This window comes from Bufo bufo, chromosome 1 (assembly GCF_905171765.1).
Source record: "Bufo bufo chromosome 1, aBufBuf1.1, whole genome shotgun sequence".
Lineage (NCBI taxonomy): Eukaryota > Metazoa > Chordata > Amphibia > Anura > Bufonidae > Bufo > Bufo bufo.
Window position 1 is genome coordinate 602,964,191 of NC_053389.1, and position 16,532 is coordinate 602,980,722.

General features: G+C 44.2%; 1 protein-coding gene across 1 annotated transcript in view; it reads right to left on the reverse strand.

Annotated features, from left to right (window-relative positions):
• NME6 (NME/NM23 nucleoside diphosphate kinase 6) overlaps positions 1–16,532 on the reverse strand; it is a 46,461-nt gene that overhangs the window by 22,027 nt on the left and 7,902 nt on the right. The window contains exon 3 of the mRNA XM_040413562.1: positions 3,715–3,817. Coding sequence (XP_040269496.1) covers positions 3,715–3,817 — 103 coding nt within the window. The remainder of the gene's footprint in view (positions 1–3,714; positions 3,818–16,532) is intronic.

The window sequence follows — 16,532 nt, forward strand, 5'->3', positions numbered from 1 at the left end:
GGGTACCACAGTCTGTTTTTTATCACGCGCGTGCAAAACACATTGCACCCGCGCGATAAAAACTGAACATCGGAACGCAATCGCAGTCAAAACTGACTGCAATTGCATTCCTACTCGCGCGGGTTTGCCGCAACACACCGGGACGCATCCGGAACTAATCCGGACACGCTCGTGTGAACCCAGCCTTAAGAGTCTATCCTCGGGACAGGTCATCAATATGGCATGGATGGGGGTCCGATTCCCGAAACCCCGCCTATCAGCTATTTGAAGAGACCACAGTTCTCCCGTGAGGATCACGGCCTCCTCACAGCTAAGCACAGCTCTGTACATTGTATAGTGGCTGTGCTTGGTATTACAGCTCAGCCCCATTCACTTGAATAGGTCATGTGACCGATGGATGTAATGTCACATGGTCTAGGAAGAGGCCTAGGTGCTCACAGAATGCCGTGGTCTCTTTGTACAGCTCATCGGTGGGGTCCCAGGAGTCGGAATCCCACAGATCTCATATTGATGACCTAGGATAGGTTATTAATATGTAAATCCTGGAGAACCCCTTTAACTTTCCACACAGAGGGAACTACATTTTTTCTGGAAAATCAGAAATACTCCTTGTGGCATTTTTGGTCAACAAGGAGTACAGCATTTTTTTTTTTTTGCATAACTTTATTTTTCTGTCGATGTAGTCATATGAGAGTTTGGTTGTTTTTATGAGGTGAACTGTATTTTTTTTAGTGCCATCATTTTGAGGTAGAGAACACAGTTATTACCTTTTTTTGGGGTAGTAATGAAGAAAAAAAAAAAAAAAAAAAACACAGTTCCTCCATTGTTTTATACACTTTCAATTTACAACGTTCATTGTGTGGCATAACTAGTGTGCTAAAGGGGTTGTCCGGGTTCAGAGCTGAACCCGGACATACCCTTATTTTCACCCAGGCAGCCCCCCTGATGTTGGCATCGGAGCATCTTATGCTCCAATGCGCTCCCTTGCCCTGTGCTACATCACGCAGGGCAAGGGCCCTTTTGTTTACAACAACACACTGCCGGGGGGAAGCTTTGGTCCGGCAGCGTGTTTGGTGACGTCACCGGCTTTGATGGGTGGGCTTTAGCGCTGCCCTAGCCAGTAAAACGCCATCAGTGCCGGTGACGTCTCCGGGCTTCCTGGCAGCCGCATGGAGAGCCCCAGTACGTCACCGGAACTCTTGAAAATGCCTTTGCCCTGCGTGATTTAGCACAGGGCAAAGGAGAGCATCGGATTAGGGATCGTCCGATTATCGGTTTTACCGATATTATCGGCCGATATTATATTTTGAACGTTATCGGCATCTATTTTGCCGATATACCGATAACGTATGGGGAACAAGGATCGCGCTGCTGACAGCGCTCTCCGTGTTCCCTCAGCAGCACAGGGAAAAAGGAAGCAGTGTCTCCCTCCCCCTGTGCTGCTGCCGCCAATGAGAGGAGGGAGGACAAGAGAAGGGGAGGGGCTGTGGCCACTGAGCCACCAATGAAGATAATTCTCTCATTAATTCATATACAGGAGGCGGGAGCTGGCTGCAGAATCACATAGCCGGCTTCCGACCTCTATGAGCGGTAGCTGCGATCTGCGCTAGTTAACCCCTCAGGTGCCGCGAATCACAGCTACCGCTCAGAGTTCGGGAGCCAGCTATGTGATTCTGCAGCCAGCTCCCGCTTCCTGTATATAAATTAATGAGAGACTTATCTTCAATTTGTGGCACAGTCCGCTAGTGTGAAAGTAAGCTCCATGGTAAGCTCCATGCTGCTGTGTGCACTATAGGGTGATAACTGCTGCTGTGTGCACTATAGGGACTAACTATTAGTCCCTAATGGGGCTAATAGTTAGTAAAAAAAAAAATATAATAAAAAAAAAACACACCAAAATATGAATTGTAAATGGAAAAGAAAGATTTACAAAAAAAATAACTACACGTTAACAATAAACATTCATTTTCAGCAGATTTGAATAGGAATCTTTTTATTTTTTTTTTAAAATGAAAATTCACAGAATATCGGTATAAATTATCGGCTGGAAAGTTCACAGATTATCGGTATCGGCCCTAAAAAAAAAAATCAATAACGGTCGATCCCTACATCGGAGCATGAACTGCTCTGATGCTCTAGTCAGGGGGGCTGCCTGGGTGAAAATGGAGGTATGTCCGGGTTCAACTCTGAACCCGGACAACCCCTTTAATGTTATTCTCTGGGTCATAACGAATACAGTGATACCAATATGTGTCGTTTTATGTTTTTTTGCTACTTTTGCCCATTAATAGCACATCTCGTTATGACTGATGTTAAATCTCTTGTAATGACAGCAATAATCATATTTTGTGGCAGTGTTCCTGTACAGGTTCATGTCCCACTTTCGCACACAGCTTCTGGTACTCACCCAGCTTTCAAGTACACAGATCGCAATAGAAAAGATTACAGGCTGACATGATAAAGACTTATATTTACCGGTCAGACATTTCTATTATTGTAGGCAGTATTCACATTCTGCGAGCACCCAAATACACAACATGCTAAGCCATACATAACCAAAGCAGAATAGACTACAGTATCAAGCACAGACTGCAATGCCCGTTTCGTTCCACACCTTATACATGGCGGACAGCAGGGACTGAACAGCATGACAGGCTATGCTGATAACAGCACTCCGGTCCAAAGAAAGTTTCATGCGTAAAAGTACGAATGAGACTTTTTTTGCGGAGTAAAAAATTGCTTGTACAGGCGTTATTGGGATCTCTGGTCCCACACCTACTTTTATAATGAGGATTACCTCACAGATAAACCCTTCCCTGTGCAGCAGGGTTACAAACTGAAATTACTCTGCTCTCTCGTCCACAATATACATAGGTATGAATTATTTTATCTAGTCAGAAAAAACGATTTTATATATATGCAAATGAGGCTAGTAAAGAGCCCAAGGGGCTGTTACCAACATTTCAGGAGCCCAGCCACGCCCACTGTGACCGCCCTGCATCCTCCCCGACATCACACAGTTGAAGCGCCATAATCTCGCATATGACAACTAGCGCATGCGCAGTTCGTTCCCTGAGGCTGATGCCAGCACAGGGAAGGAACACTATGCCGGCAGTGAAATGTGGCATACTAACGCATGCGCGAGATTATGGCGCTACAACTGTGTGATGTCGGGGGAGCAAGGAGGGGATTCACAGGATGCGGGGCGGTGCAGGGCTCCTTCACAGTGGGCGTGGCTGGGCTCCTGAAACATTTTTCTGACTAAATAAAAACATTCATACCTATGGAAAATGTATATTGCGGATGTGCTAGTGGCGATCTAGCAGCACGTGCAAACAGCTCTATATGCCAAAACTAGTTGACAGAATCCCTTTAATGAATTATTTTTCTGGGATTCACACTGATAACGCAACACATCTGTCCAATGGAGAATGGGCAATAAGAGCAATCCATTAACACCCTTTACCTTTTCTATACATATGCCTGCATTCAGCTTTCATGACCCAAGATGTGCCTATGGTGGCCAGTCTATTGGTGTGTCCAGATGGAAAAGACAAGGGTCATATGACGGTAGGTCTTCTGCTGCTGAAGAACACAGAACACCTCTGTAAGTGCACTTACCTTAGAGGTCAGTTTGTCCTACAACTTATAGCGCACACATTCAGGATTTCCTCTGGTATACCCCCAACTGACAATGTTAGAAACAAGTCTCACCTGCATGTTCTTGGTAAAAACTCTGAGAATCTTTTGCTCGCCACTGAAGTTCCTTACTTCTTACTATAAGAAATTTGTTGTCTAGGATCCTTTGATGTACAGCCTATGAATTGTAAATGGAGGCTATTAGCCGGGGCACATGCCAGGGAAATAAAGCAATACATGCCAAGGCCTGAGAAAGGAGATAACACAAAAACATTTATAGAGAATCTGTCACCAGTGACCTCCCTATCTGTTTGCATAGGCAGATAGCTGTGGTACACCTGGATAAAACACTGGTTTTCTTTTCTTGATCTAAAGCTCTGTTCGGCTACTTTCACACTAGCGTTCGGGGCTCCGCTTGTGAGTTCCGTTTGAAGGGGCTCACAAGCGGCCCCGAACGGATCCGTCCAGCCCTAATGCATTCTGAATGGATGCGGATCCGCTCAGAATGCATCAGTCTGGCTCCGTTTGTCCTCCGCTCAGCAGGCGGACACCTGAACGCAGCTTGCAGCGTTCAGGTGTCCGCCTGGCCGTGCGGAGGCAAACGGATCCGTCCAGACTTACAATGTAAGTCAATGGGGACGGATCCGTTTGAAGTTGACACAGTATGGCTCAATTTTCAAACGGATCCGTTTCCCATTGACTTTCAATGTAAAGTCAAAACAGATCCGTTTGCATTATCATGAACAAAAAAAAAAAAAAAAAAAAAAAAAAAAATTTTTTTTTTTTTTTTGTTCATGGTAATGCAAACGGATCCGTTCTGAACGGATCTAAGCGTTTGCATTATAGGTGCGGATCCGTCTGGGCACATACCAGACGGATCCGACCTAAACGCAGGTGTGAAAGTAGCCTTCGCCCGAGTTAGGACACTTTTTTCTTAATGTGCTAATTAGATCTTTAGTGCAATGAGGGCATCACCTTTGATCATGTTGCACCCAAGCTCCGCTCCTTTTTGTGACCAGTCCCCCCCCCCTCGCTGTTTTGACTGACAGGGCCACGAAGTGGAAAAGCAACCAGGATCAGCTATGTAGTAATAAATTCCTTAAAGGGGTTCTGCAGTTTTTTTAAACTGATGGATCTATCCTTTGGATAGCTCATCAGCATCTGAACGGCGGGGGTCCGACACCCAGGACCCCTGCCGATCAGCTGCTTTAGAAGGCAGCGGCGCTGGCAGGAGTGCCGCGGCCTACTCGCCGTTTACCGCAGGCTTAGTGACGTCACGACTAGTATCAATGGCCTGGGCGGGGCTAAGCTCTATTCACTTGAATAGAGCTTAGCCCTGCCCAGGCCAGTGATACTAGTCGTGACGTCACTGGGCCTGCGGTAAACAGCGAGAAGGCTGCAGCACTCCTGCCAGGGCCACTGCCTTCTCAAACAGCTGAGCGGCAGGGGTCCCGGGTTTCGGACCCTCGCCGTTCAGATGCTGATGAGCTATCCAAAGGATAGATCCATCAGTTTAAAAAAACTGCAGAACCCCTTTAATAAACCTAGACTAACTTGCCGTTCAGGATCCTGGAAAAGCTGGGTGACAAGACTACGCTGCTGCATTGGTGACAACTGTTTATTTTGCCCTGGTACCATATGATAGGTCCACACAGTGTATCAGGGTAGTGTTGTGTATAGTTTATATTACCAATATTCCCCCATTACCGCCCCCACAGAAATTGCTATCCAGCTTTCCCAGACTGCAGAATTCCAGATCAGCCCATTTATGAATTAGTAAACCCCCAGTAGTGTAGTATACCTAGCTGAGTGTTCTAGCCAGGAGCCTGGGAAAGCTGAGTAAGAATACCAGTAACAAATCCTCTATCTTGGAGCATAGCTAGACTGATTTGTTATTATCGAGAACCCCAGAAAAGCTGGGTAACAAATTATGTGGAGCTGAAATAGGGACTGTTAAATGCTAAGTCTAGAACACCAATATAAACAGAGCAAAAACTGAAGTATGAACCTAGCGGGTACGTGAATCAAACAGCGCACTCCAATGAAGAAAAGCATACACCGCCAAAGATTATAAAGAAACCAATTCATCTTTATTAGAGGCAGCTAACAATAAATAGCTAAAATGACATACATTATTCCATGTAGAACTAGCATTGCCTCCAAAAATACAGAAATCACACAGCAAGTAAGGCGCTAGCAAATCCTGCATATATACAAGAGCAGTAGTAACAAAGTAATAAAGCAAGCCCAAAAGTAATGCAGTTAATTGCACACAAAATAAGTGCATACACAGACCAGGAGGTGGACACCAGCACCCTGACATACATTTCACTGTTGCTTTCTCAAGGGGTATGGTTGCGTCTTAGATTCTGCACCCTTAAAAGCTATGTACACCTTTGGGGGCAATTTTTTTTATGATTATAGAATTCTACTTATTTTGAGCTAAAAATCATTTTTTCAATTGGTCTATATTAAAAATATGGAATCCTCTTATGTGTACATAGCTGAGATGTAGTAGCAGCCTGTGGATTTTCCGTCATGGGCTCCTTATCGCTGCTCTCTGACATTATAAACACTCAATATAGCTCAGTCCTTATCTTAATGATAAGAATGTGGCTTAAATAAGTGTTTATGACCTCTCAGTAAATTAGAGATAAGGTTTATTAGATGCACACAGTGAAAGTACCAGTCACACAGTTTGAAAAACGGTTAACCCTTTGTGACAGAACAGCTCAATATTTTTTTTTTATAAACCAAATTTTATTCATTTTGATTTATCAATCAGTTACATTGTACATAATCCAATGTTTACAAAATCATATTGCATAGATCCATTGGTAATTTTACAAAAGGATGAGCTCAATATTTTTAATAAAGGCCAACTGAAAATAAATTTTTTAGCCAAAAATGAGTACAATTCAATCTTAAAGAAAAATTGCCTCCGAAGGTGTACACAGTATTTAAGTACCCAGGACAACCAATAGGACTATATAATCTAATAGGCGTCAATGTCACATTGTGAACACACGTCACAGGGAATATATATTTTGATAATGGGTTGGTTATCAGAGTTATATATAAACTCTGTAAACGTTCTAAAATAACAAATGTATACTCACCTGGTCTCAGCAGAGACATCCCATGCACAGCTGAGGCCAGCGATTGGCTGCAGCAGTGACTTATGTATGGAATGTGACCATTGCAACCTTGAAGCTGTCATCAGTAGCGGGAGGACTAGAGCGAACAAACAGCAGAGAAAATAGGTGCATATCCATTTATTTTATATTTTAGGCCATTTGCAGGGGACTCCTTGGACAACCCCTTTAAAGAGGACCTGTCACCACTCTCGACATGTCTGGTTTAACCACTTAAGGACCACAGGTTTATACCCCCCTAGTGACCAGGCCCTTTTTTACAAATCGGCACTCCACAACTTTAGCGGTTTATTGCTCGGTCATGCAACTTACCACCCAAATGAATTTTACCTCCTTTTCTTCTCACTAATAGAGCTTTCATTTGGTGGTATTTCATTGCTGCTGACATTTTTACATTTTTTGTTATTAATCGAAATTTACAGATTTTTTTAGCAAAAAAATGACATTTTTCACGTTCAGTTGTAAAATTTTGCAAAAAAAACAACATCCATATATACATTTTTCTCTAAATTTATTGTTCTACATGTCTTTGATAAAAAAAAAAAAATGGTTTGGGTAAAAGCTATAGCGTTTACAAACTATGGTACAAAAATGTGAATTTCCGCTTTTTGAAGCAGCTCTGACTTTCTGAGCACCTGTCATGTTTCCTGAGGTTCTACAATGCCCAGACAGTAGAAAACCCCCACAAATGACCCCATTTTGGAAAGTAGACACCCTAAAGTATTCGCTGATGGGCATAGTGAGTTCATAGAACTTTTTATTTTTTGTCACAAGTTAGCGGAAAATGATGATTTCTTTATTTATTTATTTTTTTCCTTACAGTCTCATATTCCACTAACTTGTGACAAAAATTAAAAACTTCCATGAACTCACTATGCCCATCACGAAATACCTTGGGGTGTCTTCTTTCCAAAATGGAGTCACTTGTGGGGTAGTTATACTGCCCTGGCATTCTAGGGGCCCTTATGTGTGGTAAGTAGTTTGAAATCAAAATCTATAAAAAATGGCCGGTGAAATCCTAAAGGTGCTCTTTGGAATGTGGGCCCCTTTGCCCACCTAGGCTGCAAAAAAGTGTCACACATGTGGTATCTCCGTACTCAGGAGAAGTTGGGCAATGTGTTTTGGGGTGTCATTTTACATATACCCAAGCTGGGTGAGAGAAATATCTCGGCAAAAGACAACTTTTCCCATTTTTTTATACAAAGTTGGCATTTGACCAAGATATTTATCTCACCTGTGATTTATATGATTGTATTTACATCCGCACAATGCTCCGTTTTGTGTAGGATGCCCTTGTGGTGCATGTGGACCGCGCCGACATCCTCCACCGTATGCATTTTTTGCTGGGGATAGTCGGTTGCTGCGGTCCACATGCGGTGGGGCTGCTCCCCCAATGTAAAACACGCTACAGTGTTAGGGGTTGAGCCGCTCCTCCAGTATTGCCACTATATTTGTGTTTTTGTCTTGTTTTATATGTAGTGTATGTGCCTTCACCTGGCATTCAAACACTCTTTTGCACCTGGTGACCTCCATCACAGGGTCTGATATGGGTGTGGCTTGCAGTCTTGGCTTTGTTCACATTGCACTAGTTGTCCTGCTAGGCGTTTGTGTGGAAGCCTGGCTGCGAGCTGAATTACATCACCTTCAGACCGTGTTCACACCATAGTTAGCGTAGTGGTAGGACCCTTTGCCATGCTGAGTGACCGTGACGTGGTGCATGAAGGGCTCCGATATTTTCCTGACAGGAATATATTGGCGAAAGTCTCAGCTTTTAATATCTGCATTTATGACTAGCCAGTATAGTCAGTGGCATATCCGTTTGGTGCATTTTTTTCTGTGATTTATATGATTGTATTTACATCCGCACAATGCTCCGTTTTGTGTAGGATGCCCTTGTGGTGATTGTGGACCGCGCCGACATCCTCCACCGTATGCATTTTTTGCTGGGGATAGTCGGTTGCTGCGGTTCACATGCGGTGGGGCTGCTCCCCCAATGTAAAACACGCTACAGTGTTAGGGGTTGAGCCGCTCCTCCAGTATTGCCACTATATTTCTGTGTTTTTGTCATTTTACATATACCCATGCTGGGTGAGATAAATATCTCGGCAAAAGACAACTTTTCCCATTTTTTTTATACAAAGTTGCCATTTGACCGAGATATTTCTCTCACCCAGCATGGGTATATGTAAAATGACACCCCAAAACACATTCCCGCGTACGACGATACCAGATGTGTGACACTTTTTTGCAGCCTAGATGCGCAAAGGGGCCCACATTCCTTTTAGGAGGGCATTTTTAGACATTTGGATCCCAGACTTCTTCTCATGCTTTAGGGCCCCTAAAATGCCAGGGCAGTATAAATACCCCACATGTGACCCCATTTTGGAAAGAACACACCCCAAGGTATTCAATGAGGGGCATGGCGAGTTCATAGAATTTTTTTTTTTGCCATAAGTTAGCGGAAATTGATTTTTTTTTGTTTTTCTCACAAAGTCTCCCTTTCCGCTAACTTGGGACAAAAATTTCAATCTTTCATGGACTCAATATGCCCCTCAGCGAATACCTTGGGGTGTCTACTTTCCGAACTGGGGTCACATGTGGGGTATTTATACTGCCCTGGCATTTTAGGGGCCCTAAAGCGTGAGAAGAAGTCTGGAATATAAATGTCTAAAAAAATTTACGCATTTGGATTCCGTGAGGGGTATGGCGAGTTCATGTGAGATTTTATTTTTTGACACAAGTTAGTGGAATATGAGACTTTGTAAGAAAAAAAATAAATAAAAAAATTTCCGCTAACTTGGGCCAAAAAAAATTCTGAATAGAGCCTTACAGGGGGGTGATCAATGACAGGGGGGTGATCAGGGAGTCTATATGGGGTGATCACCCCCCTGTCATTGATCACCCCCCTGTAAGGCTCCATTCAGACGTCCGTATGTTTTTTACGGATCCACGGATACATGGATCGGATCCGCAAAACACATACGGACATCTGAATGGAGCCTTACAGGGGGGTGATCAATGACAGGGGGGTGATCAATGACAGGGGGGTGATCAGGGAGTCTATATGGGGTGATCACCTTCCTGTAAGGCTCCATTCAGACGTCCGTATGTGTTTTACGGATCCAATCCATGTATCAGTGGATCCGTAAAAATCATACGGACGTCTGAATGGAGCCTTACAGGGGGGTGATCAATGACAGGGGGGTGATCAGGGAGTCTATATGGGGTGATCACCCCCGTCATTGATCACCCCCCTGTAAGGCTCCATTCAGACGTCCGTATGTGTTTTGCGGATCCGATCCATGTATCAGTGGATCCGTAAAAATCATACGGACGTCTGAATGGAGCCTTACAAGGGGGTGATCAATGACAGGGGGGTGATCAGGGAGTCTATATGGGGTGATCACCCCCCTGTAAGGCTCCATTCAGACGTCCGTATGTGTTTTGCGGATCCGATCCATATATCAGTGGATCCATAAAAATCATACGGACGTCTGAATGGAGCCTTACAAGGGGGTGATCAATGACAGGGGGGTGATCAATGACAGGGGGGTGATCAGGGAGTCTATATGGGGTGATCAGGGGTTTATAAGGGGTTAATAAGTGACGGGGGGGGGGAAGAAGTAGTGTAGTGTGGTGCTTGGTGCTACATATTACTGAGCTACCTGTGTCCTCTGGTGGTCGATCCAAACAAAAGGGACCACCAGAGGACCAGGTAGCAGGTATATTAGATGCTGTTATCAAAACAGCGTCTAATATACCTGTTAGGGGTTAAAAAAAAATCGCATCTCCAGCCTGCCAGCGAACGATCGCCGCTGGCAGGCTGAAGATCCACTCGCTTACCTTCCGATCCTGTGAACGCGCGCGCCTGTGTGCGCGCGTTCACAGGAAATCTCGGCTCACGCGAGATGACACCAATCGGCGTTAGTGTAGCCTGGGAGCGCCGCAGCAATGACGCCTTTCGGCGTTACGTGTGCGGCAAGAGGTTAAATAGCTTCATGCATTTCGTATGTAATAACAATTCTGGAACATTTATTCTTATGGCTCCATGTTGTGCCGTTCCTTTATTATTCCTTTTAGCACTTATGAATGAATTGCTATTAGCCTTCAGTAAGGGTACAGAGGGGAGGTAACCAGTTGGGGGTGTGCACCTGTACAGTTCGAAAATGGTAACACTGATTGGATAGAGTGATTCTGTACAGGTGCACACCCCTAACTGGTTACCTCCCCTCTGTACCCTTACTGCAGACTAATAGCAATTCATTCATAAGTGCTAATAGGAATAATAAAAGGAATGGCACAACATAGAGCCATAAGAATAGATGTTCCAGAATTATTAGTACGTGGGGAATGAATAAAGCTATTAAAACAGACATGTCCGGAGAGGTGACAGAAACATAGAAACATAGAAACATAGAATGTGTCGGCAGATAAGAACCATTTGGCCCATCTAGTCTGCCCAATATACTGAATACTATGGATAGCCCCCGGCCCTATCTTATATGAAGGATGGCCTTATGCCTATCCCATGCATGCTTAAACCCCTTCACTGTATTTGCAGCTACCACTTCTGCAGGAAGGCTATTCCATGCATCCACTACTCTCTCAGTAAAGTAATACTTCCTTATATTACTTTTAAACCTTTGCCCCTCTAATTTAAAACTGTGTCCTCTTGTGGTAGTTTTTCTTCTTTTAAATATGCTCTCCTCCTTTACCGAGTTGATTCCCTTTATGTATTTAAAAGTTTCTATCATATCCCCTCTGTCTCTTCTTTCTTCCAAGCTATACATATTAAGGTCCTTTAACCTTTCCTGGTAAGTTTTATCCTGCAATCCATGTACTAGTTTAGTAGCTCTTCTCTGAACTCTCTCTAGAGTATCTATATCCTTCTGGAGATATGGCCTCCAGTACTGCGCACAATACTCCAAGTGAGGTCTCACCAGTGTTCTGTACAGCGGCATAAGCAGGTCCTCTTTAACCCCTTAAGGACACGGCCATCTTTCACCTTAGGGACCAGGCCATTTTTTGCAAATCTGACCAGTGTCACTTTTTGTGTGAATAACTTTAAAACGCTTTTACTTATCCAGGCCATTCTGAGATTGTTTATTCGTCACATATTGTACTTCATGACACTGGTTAAATGGAGTCAAAAAAATTCATTTTTATTTATAAAAAAAAAAACAACCAAATATTTTGAAAAAAATTAGCAAATTTCCAAGTTTCAATTTCTCTACTTCTTGTCACGATAGGGAGTGGGGGAAACCCCCTACCGTGCAGTGTCAAAGGTTAAAAGGGGATCAGCCTGGCAAAAAGAAGTAATATAGGACCAGGTCACCTCCTACAGCATCCCTAATCCTCTCCTTGACTCCTCACCGTATGATCAGACCCCGATGGTGGGACGGCTCATACTCCTTGATTCCTAGAGACCCTGAGTCGCCCTGGTAATCCCTCACCAAGGAGCAGGGAAGAGACGACCTGTTCATCCCAGTCACGGAGGAACAGGAGTCTCTATCTGAGGCCAGGCTACAAGGAGAGGGGAACACATACAGCATATGGAGATGGCAGGTAAGCGAAACCCATAACACACTTACCTGCCACAGACACACTGACTGGAACCCGTGCACTAGTGCTGCTGTCCACACCAACATTAAAGGACACAGCACACACCACAAACCACACAGGAACCCAGGACACCGTAGCTGCAATAAACGTAAGACAGGGGAATGTCTAGCAAACATGCTGGAGACCAAACATCACCAGCCATGTAACACAACACAAGACAAGACATACAACACCCTGAACATAACCCACGCAAACCAAAAGATAAGAAGGGAAAGAGACACCATAATAACATCAGTGACCACAAGGGTGGCCCTCACTGGACAGATGGTAAAAGCCAGGAACAGTGAACCACCAGCATACACCAAGGCTGGAGGAACACTGAGCTTCAGGCATCCAGCAGAGGCTAAATAGCCCAAGCAGCCGCACCCACACACACATAAACCCAGTGTTCACAAAACACTAAGAAGGGAGTTAAAGCGAACCTGTCACCATGATTTTGCGCATAGAGCTGGGGACATGGGCTGCTAGATGGCCACTAGCACATCTGCAGTACCCAGGTCCCACAGCTCTCCGCGCTTTTATTGTGTTAAAAAACAGTTTTGAGTGATATGCAAATTACGTGATATGAGTCCTGTAGCCGGAGATGAGTCAAGCCGGAAAGGAGCCCAGCACCGCCCCGCGTCCTCCGATTCTCCTCCTTGCCTGCTGACGTCACAGAGCTGGAGCGCCGAAATCTCGCGATGCGCGAGCTAGCGCATGCGCAGTGTCGGCATCATGTTCATTCCCTGTGCTGGCATCAGCACAGGGAACGAACTGCGCATGCGCTAGCTCGCAAATCGCGAGATTTCGGCGCTCCAGCTCTGTGACGTCAGCAGGCAAGGAGGAGAATCGGAGGACGCAGGGCGGTGCTGGGCTCCTTTCCGGCTTGACTCATCTCCAGCTACAGGACTCATATCACGTAATTTGCATATCACTCAAAACTGTTTTTTAACACAATAAAAGCGCAGAGAGCTGTGGGACCTGGGTACTGCAGATGTGCTAGTGGCCATCTAGCAGCCCATGTCCCCAGCTCTATGCCAAAATCATGGTGACAGGTTCGCTTTAACCCTACCAACACCAAACAGAGGAAGGAAGCCACTTAAAGGGGAAGTGCACACACAAGCATACCAAACCACACGTTACCACCGGAAACAGCATGCGAGGCAACCATGTCACAGCAATCACCCAGAAGGCCAAGACACTGCCACCGCATGTTCTCACAGCAACAAGTTGCCGATGGGCAACCGCAAGTGTGGCAACAGTGTCACAGCGCAAACCAAAGGCCGCGACACTTCTATAATAGATAGGAATACCTCCAAAAATAGTTATTAATTTACATTCCCCATATGTCTACCTTACATTTGGATCATTTTGGGAATGCCATTTTATTTTTTGGGGACGTTACAAGGCTTAGAAAGAAGTTTAGGAGCAAATCTTGAAATTTTTTTAAAAAATTCTAAAACCCACTTTTTCAGGACGAGTTCAGGTCTAAAGTCACTTTGTGAGGCTTACATAATAGAAAACACCCAAAAATGACCCCATTTTACGAACTACACCCCTCAAGGTATTCAAAACTGATTTTACAAACTTGGTTAACCCTTTAGGTGTTCCACAAGAATTCATGGAAAATAGAGATAACATTTCAAAATTTCACTTTTTTGGCAGATTTTCCATTTGAATAAATTTTTTCCAGTTACAAAGAAAGGGTTAACAGCCAAACAAAACTCAATATTTATGGCCCTGATTCTGTAGTTTAGAGAAACACCCCATATGTGGTCGTAAACTGCTGTACGGGCACACGGCAGGGCACAGAAGGAAAGGAATGCTATACGGTTTTTGGAAGGCAAATTTTGCTGGACTGTTTTTTTTTTTACACCATCTCCCATTTGAAGCCCCTTTGATGCACCCCTAGAGTAGAAACTCCCAAAAGGTGACCCCATTTTGGAAACTACGGGATAGGGTGGCAGTTTTGTTGGTACTATTTTAGGGTACATATGATTTTTGGTTGCTCTATATTACACTTTTTGTGAGGAAAGGTAACAAGAAATACTTTATTTTCCTGCGTATAAGACTACTTTTTAATACATGAAAATCTTCTCAAAATTCGGGGGTCGTCTTATACGCCGGGTGTCGTCTTATATGCCGGTATACGGGGTCCTGAAACTTACTTCCTAGCCGGACTGGAGAAGCTGTCCTTCTCCAGCTTCAAGGATAGGCGCCCTCTAGCTGAGCCACCGTGCACTGCATCCCGGCCAGCCGCTCCTGAAGCAGCCCCTTCTCCCTGCTCTCAGTGGTTTTCTCATGCCGGCAGTATCCCATTCCGTACTACCTCTCAGATCGTCTTGAAGATAGGGAGGACTGGGCAGGCAGGGAGAGCTGACCCACACAATCCAAGCAGGCTTTGTATGCAGTGTGCACAGAAAATACCGGTACATCACTTGCCGTGATTGGCTGATTGTTGTATACTGGGTTGGATTGGCGATTCTGAGGGAAGGCAGGGGGAAGCAGGAGCATCTGCACTTCAGCCAATTCTAATGTTGGAATGGCGGATCTCTAATGAAGTTTGGTGTGCATCTTATCTGTGGTGAAAAAACTGTCTGTCTGGGGAGTAGATACATGTGGTGGTGAATACAGTACAGCACCAGTATCTGTACTGGTTCATACAGTACAGCACCAGTACATACAGTACAGTATACAAATGGCTAACAGTCAAGACCCCATCATGGCTCTACCAGCAAGAAGAAAGAAATATGAAGCCAGTTTCAAACTTAAAGTTGTAAACTTTGCCATGGAACATAACTGCGCTGCTGCAAGACAATATGGAGTAACAGAAAAGATGGTTTGGGACTGGAAAGCAAATGAAAAAGCATTCAAGAGTATGCCAAGGGGTAAGTGTGCATTAAGAAGAGGCACCCCACATTGGCCAGAACTTGAAAAACATGTAGCAGACATGGTGAATGAGCAGGTTATGTGTGACACAAAATAAAATACGTTTGTTTGCACTTCAGTGGGCCAAATCTAACCCAGATCACAGCAACAGATTTAAGGCCACTGTATCCTGGTGTACTAGATTCTTGGAAAGGCATAATATGGTACTGAGGCAAAAGACGAAAATTGCACAACAATTACCTGCAGATCTTGATGCCAAAGTAAATAGCGTTGGAGGGGTAGTCTTATACGGCGAGTAAAGCCTAAATCCTATATTTTAACTGGAAAAGATGGGGGTCGTCTTATACGCCGGAAAATACGGTAGTTGTTTTGGCACAGTTTTTATTTTTTGTTATTTACAACATTCATCTGACAGGTTAGATCATGTGGTATTTTTATAGTGCAGGTTATTACGGACGCGGCAATGCCTAATATGTAAAAAAATAATAATTTTATGTAAGTTTTACAAAATTATTTCATTTTTGAAACCAAAAAAATCATGTTTTAGTGTCTCCATAGTCCGAGAGACATAATTTTTTTTTTTTTTGGGCGATTATCTTGGGTAGGGTATGATTTTTGCGGGATGAGATGACGGTTTGATCGCTTGCTATTACACTTTTTGTGATGTAAGGTGACAAAAAAAAAAATGCTTTTTTTTACGGTATTCACCTGAAGGGTTAGGTCATGTGATATTTTTATAGAGCAGGTTATTACGGACGGACGCGGCGATACCTAATATGTGTAGTGCATTTTATTTTTATTAGTGATAAATGTGCTTTTTTATTTTTACTTTTTTTTCCACTTTTTTTTTTTTTGACCCAGACCCACTTGGTTCTTGAAGATCCAGTGGGTCTGATGTTTGTATAATACAGTACACTATAGTATACTGTATTTTCACTTTATAAAGTCTGACCAGACATCTGCCTTTAGCAGAAGTCTGATCAGCACCATAGACAGCCGGAAGCCTGTTAAGGCGTCCGGTTGCCATGGTAACCATCACTTGCTGCCACAACAGAGCAGCGGGTGATGGGGAGGGAGGGGGGCCCCCCTCCCTCTGTGATCCCGTCAAGAATCGGGGGCTGAAACGGCACAGCAGCCCCCGACGGGAGAGGGAGGGAGCTCCCTCCCTGTTAACCTCTTCCATAAAGCGGTCCCTACGGACCGCTGCATGAAAGGGGTTAAACGGCTGACATCACAGCACAGATGTCA